Source organism: Trichoplusia ni, chromosome 7, assembly GCF_003590095.1.
Source record: "Trichoplusia ni isolate ovarian cell line Hi5 chromosome 7, tn1, whole genome shotgun sequence".
Lineage (NCBI taxonomy): Eukaryota > Metazoa > Arthropoda > Insecta > Lepidoptera > Noctuidae > Trichoplusia > Trichoplusia ni.
This window is the reverse complement of record NC_039484.1, coordinates 9,145,916-9,159,811: the sequence shown is the minus strand read 5'-3', so window position 1 is coordinate 9,159,811 and position 13,896 is coordinate 9,145,916. Positions and strand designations below refer to the sequence as shown.

General features: G+C 33.1%; 2 protein-coding genes across 5 annotated transcripts in view; one reads left to right on the top strand and one right to left on the bottom strand.

Annotated features, from left to right (window-relative positions):
* Nucleotides 1-7,585, bottom strand: part of LOC113495675 (fasciculation and elongation protein zeta-2) — a 32,782-nt gene extending 25,197 nt beyond the window's left edge. The window contains exons 1-2 of the mRNA XM_026874540.1: nt 7,393-7,585; nt 6,552-7,139 (exon numbers count right to left, since the gene is read on the bottom strand). Coding sequence (XP_026730341.1) covers nt 6,552-6,961 — 410 coding nt within the window. The 5' untranslated portion in view covers nt 6,962-7,139; nt 7,393-7,585. The remainder of the gene's footprint in view (nt 1-6,551; nt 7,140-7,392) is intronic.
* A 263-nt stretch (nt 7,586-7,848) lies between these two features.
* LOC113495678 (dnaJ-like protein 60) lies at nt 7,849-13,810 on the top strand. Of its 4 annotated transcripts, XM_026874543.1 has the most exons (8): nt 7,849-8,028; nt 8,119-8,212; nt 8,499-8,674; nt 10,432-10,614; nt 11,142-11,244; nt 11,711-11,805; nt 13,459-13,576; nt 13,652-13,810. In XM_026874543.1, the coding sequence occupies exons 1-8, from the start codon at nt 7,967-7,969 to the stop codon at nt 13,682-13,684; spliced, it is 864 nt and encodes a 287-aa protein (XP_026730344.1). In that variant the 5' UTR covers nt 7,849-7,966; the 3' UTR covers nt 13,685-13,810. The 4 variants fall into 4 exon arrangements, with proteins under 4 accessions (XP_026730344.1, XP_026730346.1, XP_026730345.1 ...); XM_026874545.1 differs by lacking the exon at nt 13,652-13,810 and having other exon boundaries at nt 11,692-11,805; nt 13,459-13,541; XM_026874544.1 differs by lacking the exons at nt 13,459-13,576; nt 13,652-13,810 and having other exon boundaries at nt 11,692-12,436.
* The last annotated feature ends 86 nt before the right edge of the window (nt 13,811-13,896 follow it).

The window sequence follows — 13,896 nt, the reverse complement described above, 5'->3', positions numbered from 1 at the left end:
CTGTATTTATAAACAACATTCGACGGTGTGAAGTAATTCACAGCAATGGAAAAGAACCATTCGGAATTGAAGGGATTTTAAAAATACAGTCGGCATCAACGGTGTTATTGAATAAACAATTTTTATGGTTATTTCTTTTTACAAGCAAGACATGGTGTACTTTAAGCCACCTTGACAAATAAAGTTGTTCTAGCTTCTTCGGCTTTTCATCAAAATCCACCATAATTGAGAGATGAGATTATGATTTTTGTTGCAGTGGACCTGTGGTTAACCGAAACAGCTATACACAACAGTTCTAATATAACGGTTACCCGGGAACGGTATGTAATGGGAATTGTGCAGAAACTGTCACGTGAGATAGAACTTAGTAATCATCATCAATCAGTTTAACAGAAGCATCGTCGTGAAATCTCATTTAATAAACGGGATGAGAAAAGAAAGTTGTTGAGAATCGTGATTTTAAAATTACAAATTTCAAAATAAAGTGAATCAATTGCAAAGGTAAAATAACATTTTTACACACTACTACGTTAGATCACCTCAAAACAACATCGTGGGCTGCGTGAGTGTTCAGACAGTAGTATAATCTATTTTAAATTGATGGAAGGTCAGCGTATTGAAATCAACACCGGTGCGTGAGTTCTGCATATTGTGTATAAATTGGAGAGAAGCTTCATGAATACGACGCCGGCGACGTGCCTAAAATATTGTGGTTATGAACGATTTTGTGACAGATATTAATAAACTGTGTGGTTCTGTGTGGTACACGAAATCTTTCGGATACATATTATGTTTCAACTCCTGCATAAATTCAGAATTTCAAATGATCACAATTGAGGCACCTACCTAGCTACTTCATGGAGTAGAAATGGAAGGAAGAAAAAGAATACGAATAATTAGTAAGCTGATAAGTGGTTCTTTGTAAGAAATAGGTGTCGTAACCTTTATAACTGCAGTTATATTGATTTTATAAATAGCGGCAACAAAATTTGCATGAAACCGCCATATTGTAAGGTGTTGTATCGCGTTGGCGAATTCAAGGAAACTGCGACATATGGCTTGGGATGCGTCACACAGCGCAACTCTGGGCTGCCCGATAATATGACTGCGTGTAGGTAGGTATATACATAAGCTATATGTATATAGTACGTGGTATGATTCTGAGTAAGTCCCTTGTGGATATTACGTCGTATAATTTTCAATCAGAATGGATCCTTGAATATGAAACTTGTCAGAAATAAAGGCTTCGTAACAGTATTTACGACTGATGGAAGACACAGTAATACTCATTTACCGTTAGATAAGCTTACGTACAGAGCAATATATGAACATAGCAGTTCAAACGATCCATACAGGTTAAGGTAATAGAGCCATCAATATAAACTCGTGACAAATGAATCGGTCGTAATTGTATTGTGTTGCTACACACTCAGAAGTGACTAACTAAAGAATTGTATTCAAAATCACCACGTTGAAAGCTATGGTCGTTGCACCTGGTTTACTCGAGCATGTAATTGGTACTTTAGTACTGGTCTGCTCCTGCCTGTGTTTTTGAGGCTGTATTATTTGCTAATTAAGCCATTGTTAGGGAAATGAATGGAGATACAAAATATTAAAATTAATTGCATCCGGTTAGTTAGTTTCGACTTGTTAAATGAGACATTTTTTTGTTTGTGATTTGTGATACAAAATATAATCGTTGAAATACAACAGCATGGACCAGTACAGATCAATGACGTCAAGAAACATATGGTCTTATATTAGATAAAGCAGGAGTAATTTGTTTACGTTTTACAAATGTGTTTGATATAAATGTCCCGTAGTATGACAAACTCAGAGTTTTCCTATCAAAGTCCGAACATAAAAATTTTAACAAAATACAGCCACTGAATATACGACACCATGTCTCATTGAAATCATGAAGAATATTAATAATTACAAAACTAAAAAAAATTACAAGCAGCAATAACTTATTAAAATCTTCCATAATTTGCATTGGAAACTTGAGTTGATTAAAAAGCATGATTGTCGTGGACTGAAGTGAATAACTAACGTAAGTTTCTAAAACATTTACATGAACTACCCATCCATGTAGTAAAGATTCAACTTTGTTTTGCGCCCACACAGATTTCCAATCTGGGATCATAAAATTTCTAAAAAGCCATAAGCGGACATTTCCATGAGTCGAAAGTTGAAAACTACGTACATATGTATGATTAAAAAGTAGCTTATATTAATAAATCAGTTTTTTAAATATGTAAGAGAAATAGCAATACGATTATTTATAGACGAGATCTGACATTGGGGATCGATAAAAAATGACTTAAGTGAATTTTAAAACCATAAGGTTGAGCAATATTAGTAAGTTTAAAACTTCTCATTTTAAGACAAAATTGTTGTCAGCCCTAATACCGAGTATCTACTTAACTACGAAACTTTTTTTTTAAAGTAACTTTAATACATATAATCCGCAGCATTTTATTAGAAAACATTTGTTTTTTACTTCGATATATCACCTGATCCCGGTTTGTTAATGGTACGTGATTGACACACCACTTGAGCTTTATATGGGTAGATTAATGAAGATGACCTATTCGTTACGAAATCATTGAAAGATGACGCTCCCAAGATAATTTCCTAACACATTTACGATGAACGCACCGCATGGCGCCAACCGTGTCTTATTAATGTACCTTAGTAGAACTATAAAACGCATAAAACTGGTTGACAATGACTTGATACTAATTAAAACTAATGTTCAAAGAAGTCACCGGCCCGAATAAGCTTACATTTTATTTGTTCAGTGATCGGGAAACGTGTGGGAATATCTGGACTGTCTAAGTATTCGTTATTGAAACTTTCTAATCTGATTTAAAACATTAAATATTTTACAAGTTATTACAAAAAAATGTGAAGGTTAATGACGGACCCGCCTCGAGCTTTGTGATTATCCAAGAAAGGGACGATACTGGCGATATTATTATGTGGGTTGTTGCGAATCGAAGAGCATTGGCCCAATGCCCACATGAGTGGGCGCCCTGAGAAACTAGACTTTAATTGCCTTTTTATTTTCAATTTATGCTAGTGTTTGAAATCAATATTCATTTTAATGCATGTCTTTTGGCTATACGGGTAAAACATTTGCTGCTAAAAATGTCTTAATCGAAAAGGCACAGGTGGGCACAAATGCATATTATAATTTACGGTAAACTGTCAAGCACTCCTATTTATAAATGAAACTTGTGAAAAATAAAATAAAACGGTAAAGTTATTAATACTAGATAGACTTCGATTGTAAAAACAAAACTCAGACATTCTATTAGTAAAGTTGTAAAGGCTCGATATGTAAAATATTGAGGGGCTTGTAGTGAGCCGACAGTATGTTAATTGAATGTATCCATCGTCAGATCTAGGCCACATTTCCTCTGAAGACCTGATAAAACTGCAAATGGCGACGTATTTTACAAATATTTAATTTTGCACTGTTTTACTGTGATAATACTATTTACATATATAGCAAAAGCTTTTTCTCATGATATTGTGAATATAGCCTTATTTTTAGCATACGTCTCACAAGTGGAATTAATAACAACGTTATATTTCAACAATGTTTAAAATCCGATAGCGGCTATGTTTTCAATGCCTAATAACCGATAAAATGCTTCATTATTTTTAGAAAGTTTACTTCGGGAAGGCTACAACAATTAACCATGTTTACGATTAACACAGACACGCGATCCCAAGTTTGATAGAAAACGATATAGAATAACCTACAATTTATTAAGAAACCTATATTCTTACACGCAATTGATAAAAGGTCACAGGTTACTCACGTAATGCAGTTGTAACGCGTATTTTTATTACATAATAATGACAAGATATTTCAAAATCCATAAGTAACATCCTATAATCCTCTACCATATTTACCAATGTGGATTTAATTCTGTCCATATGTTACGCTTTCACTCATAAAGCATTAAATCTATTTAAACGGATTTTAGTGAGCCATCTTAAAGAACATGGATTACGATCTTTTTGCTAAAATGCACGCAAACGGAACTAAGTACTTAGCGTATTTACTAAAACTGACCGGCCCCTAATAAAGCCATTAAAACAATTATGGTCAAGCTTTAAATTGCGTGTAAAAGTTTACTTAAGTTAATTTCACAATGGCAAAGGAAGAAATAAAGGAGATAAAGGTGTAATCTAAATAAATTAATGTTTGTTTAGTATTCAAACCCATGTTTTATCAAGACGGACGTGCGTCGTGTGCCACTGTCGATGTAAATTTTTATGATTCGTCATGAATAACAAGTATGGCAGAATTTTAAAGCCTTTTGATAACATCAGGCACATTATTCCCGTGACAGTTAATTTCGATTGACGAAAATGCAAATGTAGTAGGTAAATAAAAGTATAAAATGTTTAATTTTATGAGTTGATATTGTTTTATTTATAACAGTCATATCCTCCGCATTCAGTATATTAATATAGCACAGGAAACTCGCGCGACGGAAAATAGATGAGTGTTGGAGCTTAATGACATAAAAACGCTTTTAAATTATTGTAAGATATTATGAGTACAATTTTTAAGAATAAAACTTTTGCTAACATCACTGGTGACCTCACTTAAACTATTTTATACGCTGTTAGTGACATAATCGAGTAAAAAACCGGTAAAATTGTAAAAAATAACAATTTAGGCAGCAGTGATATTCAAAATATGTTTCATAATATATTTCGATATTACAGTATTTTAAATTCGGAAATATTGGAACAAATTTTAAAACAAATTTTAAAACATGAAGATGTCTTATACAAACTGAACTCGAACTTAATCATTTTTTCAAATCTACACAGTAGAAATAGAATATGAAGAAACAACAAAGTATTCGCAATCTCTATTATCTAACATTTACTTGTTGCCCTAAAAAAGTAACCAAGCATAAAGCAGTTTTAACATCTGTTAAGATAGGTAAAGATTACATCTCAATTAACTTTCTTATGTATATTAAGTATAAGAGAAAAGGGCGCATTCATTATATTTTCAACATAATTTTAAGATGTTCGCCATATGTCGGATATTCTATATTTGAAAGGTGTGCTCCGTGTCCTAAATGCAAGGTGGGTCGACATCTGCGAGTTGCGGTTGAATCACGACGGAATCAATGCAAACACCTGCTGTCATGCCGGCGGACGATTTTTTTTAAGCCTCGCCTTTTCTCACAGGTGCGTTCATTTAGCATATGGCAATATGATATCAAATTACCATTTGCATCCAGTAAAAACACTTTGCTATAGTATGCATGATGGCTTCCTATGTTATTATGAACCTGTTATATTTTTTGCTCGTCAAGAGGCTTCGTTGCAGTGTTCAGTGAAATATAATATTAACAAACAAGCAAAACATCATATAATCAGAAATGCTGTCAATTATATTCTAAGAATATATTTGAACCGTTCGTGAATTGTTTTCATTAATACTTTACACGTTTTTCCAGCCTTCTGGCATTTAGGTCATCTGGATCGAATCCAAAAGCTTTAGCTGGACACGTGAGAAAACTCAGTGTTTACAATACGACTTTGTATTAAACACCTGACAGAATTTTGATGTGACAAAAAATCAGCCACGAATGATTATACATCATCACGCTGTTTTAGTCTACACAATTTAGTTATTTCTCAAAGTTATATTTGTAGAAAGGATGTAAAAAGTTTTCATATTTTTATAGCTATATTTGAAAAAGCGAGAAGAAAACAATGTAATGAATAATTAAGTTTCATTACTCTCATAACGCTCAAAGGGAATAAGCCAAGCTGACAACAAAAAGCTTTTCATTTTCCCCATAAAACAATGGGCTTATGTGAGAGACTTTTACTATTATCTACCGAGGCGAGCCATGAGAACAGATGAAGATGCTGAGGCACAATCTCGCTTACCTGATTAATGTTTAAATGATATGCAATGCGAATAAACATTATAATGGTTTTATATGCTGTAACATGATAACAACATGGATACATATAGACGCCTACATTTTATATTCGTGCGTTTGCATAACATGTATAAATAGAGGTAGTTGACAAACGTTGGGTATTGATTTTACATAATCAATTACTTAAGTAATAAGGTTTGTATTTAGCGTTAATTCAATCTTGTTACAGTCACCATAGTGTCCCATAAGTTTGGGTTGGAAACAAAGAGGGTGGGGTGAGGCGAGGGTGCGATGCGTCATCGCGGCTACTCCGGCACGCACCCCCTGCGCAACCCTCGCCCCAAAACATCGATCGATCTCTTCACTACTTATGTCATGCGCAAAGCCCGCCCTTTTTGTTTATATTTTCTTTTTCTCATCTTACAATTTAATAAGATGCTAATTACAGCATCTCTTATCATTATTTACATTACAATCGTGTTTATTCAATTAACAAAATAGTTGCTAATCTATGTTTAAATTCAATGAACAACTACGTCTACACTGATGATATCATAATAGGTACCTAATTACATGCTCTAATTAAGAGTTTATTATGTACTAATGGATACTCACTGGCATTCATTCATTATCTCCTCCTGGGTGCGAACCTGCACTGGAGCCAGCTTCTCCACACTCTCCTCGTAGTTACCGAAGCACTTGGTAATCTTCTCATCAAAAGTGTTCACCAAATCTTCGAGCGAGCCGGAGAAAGTCTCCGTGAAATTGTCTCCTTCACCGTTTTGCATGTTGTCCTGTTTACACTTCACCGGTTTAGGTTCCTCGTTATCGTTTATTTTGTTTGAGTCAGTTTTCATTTTGACCATTTCACGTTTCATATTATTGATATTGTTAAGACGAATGTCATTGCCATTTATGGTTTTCTGCGGGTAGTCAGCAGTTGAGAGACAGTCATCAGCCTCCTCGATTTGCGCGAGAGGCGCTTCGAACTCGAGCTCGGCCATTCTGCCAGCCGCTTCTCGCATGACCGTACAACCACTCGCGCTGTTTGACGCGCGTACACTGAACGCCGTCCGCCGACGGGGACTCGGGAGTGCTCGACGCCTCACGCCGTCCCTCGCGCCACCGTTCGTTGGTTCTGTACGTTTGTATCACTGATCAAGCAAACTTACCGATCGGCTCATGCGAAGCACCCGCGGGCATCTTAGAAAATAAAACATCTTCAATGTGTATTCTAACAAACTTAAAATTTTGTACTTGTATAATAATATTTAGATTTAGTTTATTAAAATAAGGATAGATTTATTAAAATATTATCTATATCCAGAAAAAATTGCAAGCAATAAAAGCAAAAGCTGACCGTTCAAATGAAAGAAACAAGCCGAAGTATAAATAAAAATATGAAATCCTTTGCATCAGCCATATAATAGTTTACGATAGTTAAATACCTACTCACCAACTAAAACATACCACAGGAATATGAAATAACGTAGGTAATGTGTACTTATACTTTCTTAATTTTAACATCTTTAGACAGTACATGGCAAAGTTTTAACTACTAGCGAATAAGCTAAAATAAAATATAAACATTTTTGCATTTTTTGCACTTTGTATTCTTTATGATGAACAATTTACGCGCGGCATTTAAAGTAGTTCAATTTTGCCAGATTCAAAAATCTAATTCTACTAACCATAAAGTTAACGCTCTACAGATATTTTTACTTGAAAAGTAAACGTAGAATATATAATATATTTATATTAAATGTATATTGATTAATTAATCATTTTATTTTATTGCTTCCTTCTTTTTATTATGCCTGATTCAATTTTCCACTAATAAGTTTACACAAGAATTGAAGACGTTCCAATAGAAATAAAAAGAAACATTTTGGTATACTTTTTTGACATGGTAATGCGCCAAAGATGTCATTCACATCTGACAATCATCGGAACAAAAATGGAAATTGCAAAATAATAACATGAACCACTTTCAACAGAATTTCAGATTAAATTATTTCGTGTAAATCGTTATGTTTTTTATTAAACGAAGCTATGACATCAGGGCAATAAGGGCATTGCTGAGGTGTTTCAGGTATTTTTTTTTATTATACGATGGCCAATTATAGATTCTCGTACCTTCATATTGTATTATTATTACAATAAATGCGTATTTTCTTTTCAGCACACCTCGAAAAAATCACTATGAAGTCCTAAATCTACGGAGAAACTGTTCTGATAAGGAAATTAAGGAAGCCTTCATACAGATGAGCAAAGAGGTGAGTATTATCTACATCTACAGATGGGTCTTACTCTATTAGGTAATTATGTTGTTCGCAGCAAATTACAGAATTTCCAATGTTAATTTGATAATTATTAATATGTTGGCGCTTGTAATAGTATGTTACCATATGGTTCGGTCTTAGTCTGCATAGTAACAGGTTAGGTATAATAGTTTTAACTTTCACCAATCATCAAACATCCATTTCTTGTAGTTTTTTTTTTTTCATGTTTTTGCTCGTCTTCTACTATTATATAATTCTTCTATGTTGACGTATTTTCCAGTACCATCCAGACAAGAACAAGGATGTTCGTGCACAGGACAAGTTTGTGCGCATAGTAGAGGCTTACAATGTTCTCAGTAAGCCCAGCAGTCGCGCTCGGTATGACAGCTTGACCGAGATAGAAACTAGTGGTCCTGCTGGTGCCTCATATGCATATAGGACACATGTGCCATATAAGTAAGAAGAAACCTTTTTTCCCCTTGTACCTTCATAGTAAAAATAATAACTATTTATAGCCATATGAGAACAACACTTAGATGAGTAGGTAACATTCTAAAATGTCTAATTGTCTTTACTTTCACATTGACAATAATAATGATGGGATGACACTTAAGGATGACTTTTTGTTGCCATTCTTAAGGCTATAAGCCAGATTTAAATAAAGCGGATCACATTTTAAGAAGGCATGTGTTATCAATGTAACTTTTAAATTTATCAGAGTAAAATCTAAAATTCATATGCTTATAATATAATGATTAAGCACTTTGATCAATATGTAGATAAAAAGTATGAGCAAGTCCTAACTTTAGAAGACAACAGGCTAATCATATTATATTTTATTATAGTAACCTGTGCTGCCCTGTGACAGGTTTAATTTCTACCATAATCCTTATGATCTCCAACTTATGTCAAACTTTTTTAAGTATTCAATCTTTTAAATACTGCATTATAGACTGCAACTTGCAGAAAAAGTTTAAAATAAAAATATGAATAGCGTCTTTCAGTGCTTAGCCTATCATCTCAGACTTTGAAAATAAAGCACTTTTAATAAAAATATATCCCTACCTTCAATAGTTTCTAAAAGATCAGGTTAACAATGATAAATAAGTCACTTTGCTCTGCCTTGAATAAAGTAAAACTAGATAAAAAATGGATATCTTCATACCTAAAAATAAATTATATCCAATGACAGTTGAATGTGAGATGGTTATCTTTTATATAACACAACAAAACAAAATGAAATAAGCATAATTTTAAATAATCTCATCTTACAATTAGTTGTTCTTTAAGAACAATTGATAATAAACATGATTTTTGTTTTAACAAAAATAAGGGTATATTTTAAAGTGAATTTTATTTTTTTGGTATAATTTAAAACAAAATACCGGATCTTGTATTCAAGTGAGTGTATTTAAATAATGTTTTCTTTATTAAATAATCAGCTGAAGTGTGTATCATTAAATTCACACAAATACTTTTTTAGTTTAAAGTTAAAAATTTGCCATCAACTGTAAGGCCTGTAAGGATTCTGCAGCTGCAAAAAACTCTCTTTTAAATGCCCATATAGAGTAAGAACAACAAGCACAGAAATAGAATAAATATAAAATCTGTGTGATTCATTACTTAGAGTACTTTTACAATTTAGAGGTCCAAGAAGCAGGTTAGTCTGTACCAGGTCAAACTGCACTGAATGTGTTTTAGTTTCATGGAAAAAAGCCTTTTGGGGTTCTGTTCCATCCATTGTGAAAACATTTACTGCAGGAAATGAATTATCTCATAAGAATATCACTTTTAGTACTTAAAAAAGGTAAACATTTTGGTCTGACTTTATACACACAACAAAGTAAATAAACTGCTGATATGAAAAAGAGACACATTGAGATTGTTTACTTACTTAAGTACATAAACCAGAAGAGTATAGATTGCAGTCCTATGTAGGGATTTGTATACACAACACAAGGTGCAGATTTGCAATGCAAGGGAAGTACCAAATGACTTATTCAAAGTTATATGTACCTACTTTCTTAATTATTTAAGTTTCCACTGACAATCGGCAAAGGAAAACAACATGAGGAAACCTAGGTTATTGGAATCAGAAATCGCCAATCCGCAGTAAGGTAGCAATTGTGATCACTGCTCAACCCTTCTCTTAACGGGAAGAGGCTGGTATTATTATTTATGAATACATAATTAATTTTTTTTTGTCTACACAGCGTACGTAACAACCCACAATACAGTTACTACTATGAATCCCATGCCAGAACAGCGAACACTAACGAAAATACCAGTTCATTCTATGGGATATCCAGAATGAAGAAATTACCAAACTATGTCATCATTGCTATGTGTACTGGTGTGGCTTTGATTGGAGTCCTGCTACAGGTGTTTGTTATTAGGTAGGTCTTATTAGTAAAGATTATTATTATAATTGAAAAAGGTAAAGGATAACCTAAAATCCTAGAGTAGAGAGTTTGCTTCTAAAGTTTAAGCAAAAATTGACTTTATTATCATATTATATTGAGAAGTTAACTTATTTTAATTACGTTCACATTTTGGCCTGTAAAAAAAACGAAGTTTGATCAACACTATCTATACTACTTATACTGTTCATAAGGGTAGATGGTCAAGACTCATTACATAATAGTGTTAATGTAGTAAAACCTCTAGTTGACATTCAATTTAACATTCTATAGTTTTTTCTTTGAAACATGGACAAATGCCAACCATCTTTATTTTAAAATTCCCAAAGAAATTACACGTCTTACCAGTTTTTTAATGATTTGTGAAATAATTCTTCAGTTTTCGTGGGAACTGCAGTACATTTTTCTTATTCAGTAATAAGACATTCGAATTTAAATTTTTGCTTTAAAATTTTGTCTTCTTGATTTGCGTCATACAATTAACGACTGTTTTTATGTTACAGAAATTTATATGTCACTCAAAACAAACAAGCTCAAGAGAAATCGAAACGTCTAGCGGAAGAGCTGGAAAGAGTGCGAGCTGCCGCTCATACCAATGGAAACGAGGTAAATATACATTATGATGATAGAAAAAATATCGCCTTAAGCTCTCACAAAAAAAAACATGCAACTTAGGCTACAATTTAGCACTTTTTGAAAGAGAGCACCCCTTATCGCTTCCTTAGTGTTCTGGCTGTGAAGAAGAAACGTTACACAATCCACAGCGTAGCACGCTGTCTTTTTTTATAATCGATCGAATATTCAGTAAAACCAAGCTGGAAACAACACTGGAGAATATGTGATGATGAGTCTAGCGCCTTTCTTTGCTGCCTCATTCTCTCGCCCTGCTCTGCTAGTAGTTGGCTGTAGTTTTGGGGTTATACATTGACCCATCCGGTTTCACGCCTAGAAATTCTCACATAACAATAATTGGCGCGATGACTTGACACTCAACTATCCATACATGTTAAGATAATAATAGTGTAAAATTAGCTATCCAAATTAGTTAAGCAGGTAATTTTATTTCTTCCAGCTGCAGACCCGTCTTTTGCTCGACAAGATTGTGACGGCGGCGAATCCCACTGTGGCTACCGCATCATTAGGACAGGCCCTCGCTAACGAGAAAAAGTGATTCTTTTTTCTTTTATTTTCAAATGTAGAATATTAGACTTGGCAAAATAATTGTACATTTTAGTTTTGACTGGAAGTGTCTATAAAACCTCTTTGGGTTTAGACCTCCATCGATGTTTTTAATGTAAATTAGTCGATTTGTAAATACTCACTTTTACATGATATTTGATATCGATTTGTAAATTTTAGTTTATGTTAAATAAAATGTCTCGAAATGTGATTTGAATTTTATCTCTCAGATTGATTAGTTATTTAATGAATAATGACTCATTTTAGTAAAGTACAACCTCTAACATACAATCATGGAACAAAACATTTTTGTCCTTAATATGGAATAAAATTATTTTTATACTTACAATAAATTATCTATATATTAAATGAATGTTTTAAATACCATAATTTACCGTAAGTGAGTGTTTACACATAGCAAAAATATTGTTGTTTTAAACTTTGACTTGCAGCGTACTTTGTAAATATCAAGTAAAAGTTGTTATATGTTTTGTAAATCTTTTGACTTGCGAGTGCCGCTGCTAACTGTTGTTGAACTACCTCTGTAGTGTAAATAGTAATTGTAGAATTTTGATAGAGTTATGTACATTGTAATATATTTTTACACTTAACAACTTAATATTGTAGTTTATTTTTTTACCTTAATATTACCTTAGCAAAAGCGACCTCATTAACTATAAGAAAATGTCATATCAAAGCGGTCATAAGGGTTATCGCTTAAATATCGACCTGCTATACGGAGTGAGTCTTGATCGTCCGTTTTTTCTAGAAGAAAATGAGCTACTAATTATTTTTTTCTTAAATTTATTTCTAAAAAAAATAAACACGTAGTAAACTAAAAATTCAAAGCCCTTTTCCTCAATTCTCGACAAAAAAGCAAAAAGTATATTCTAAGAGTTCTTATGAAAACAAAACTGCGAGCCACTCTCGTGTTTCTTTTGTTTTACTCGGCGCTTCGCAAAGCTTGGCACCGTTGAATATGGAACAATAGAGCGAGCCTCATTCTTTGAAAACTTGAACAAAGGTTACACAACTAAACAACATCTCTCTAAATGCCAGCACCTTCCTGTGCCAAATTGGGTTCTTATTTTAATGCAGCCTCTAAACTTATTTAGGAATAACGAAGTGTACAAACCGCTCTCGAACTTTTTGAATATTGCTTTCATACGTGGAAACGAACAAATTCTATAAAGATGGTAGACAAAACAGAAAAAAAATTGCTTGCCATACAACTTTAGCTGTTTAGCACAGAAGGAACAACATATTAATGAATAATAGACAATTTATATTTCGGATAATACTGTTCTATGTTCGAGTCACAAAAGAAAGGTCTTCGTTTGGAATCATAATTATAGACTTGGAACTTAAAATCTGCCGAACAACTATCATCCTAAGTTCCATGTAGTTAAAGCTTAATTTGTGAAAACATCATTATTATTAGTGTTATAACAGATGCTATATAGGTTTACGAATCAATTTTGGCCAAAAAAAAATTAAATGACAGTTTGTTTGACCGTCTTATCACAGGTATTATCTTAACCTAGCGTCCTGATGGCTTCACAGATATTCTTAACTGTTTAATAGTCAATACTTTTATTTACTCCTTAACATAATCCATTGTAACTTGTCGTAACATTCCAGAGACGCGCCGGAGGCTTTCCTAACCGAGTTTGGCCTCTCTGATATAAAAAGATCGGCTGAAGATTGGTCTTACTCAACGAGCGAATCTAAGGTGACGCTACACAAATTGATCAAAAAAGTTATGTCGTTGTTATTGTAAATCTTTTGTTATTTCATATGTTTTGACCACAGTTATAAAGTACGTTCTTTACAGGTATACGATGCAAAATTTACCTCAAGTTGGTAACTAAAATGCAAATTTAAATCCATAATGTATTTTAGTAAATTATTTAAGGTTAAATTGCTCCTGTAAATAATTGTGGATCGATTGTAACGTAACACGTATCTAATATATAAATTATTGAAATCGTTGTTTTTGGGTTTTAATCTATACTTCATTTGTTTGGTATTTTAAAAAGTCTTAGTCTGACTTAACTCAGTTAGCGACTAAAATCTAAA

What these genes read in the sequence shown, in the direction of transcription:
- LOC113495678 (XM_026874543.1), top strand. Translation starts at nt 7,967, where the DNA reads ATGTTTTTTATTAAACGAAGCTATGACATCAGGGCAATAAGGGCATTG. An exon ending in TCATACAGATGAGCAAAGAG is followed by an intron (nt 8,213 to 8,498) that starts GTGAGTATTATC and finishes CGTATTTTCCAG; the next exon opens with TACCATCCAGACAAGAACAA. An exon ending in CTCATACCAATGGAAACGAG is followed by an intron (nt 11,245 to 11,710) that starts GTAAATATACAT and finishes TATTTCTTCCAG; the next exon opens with CTGCAGACCCGTCTTTTGCT.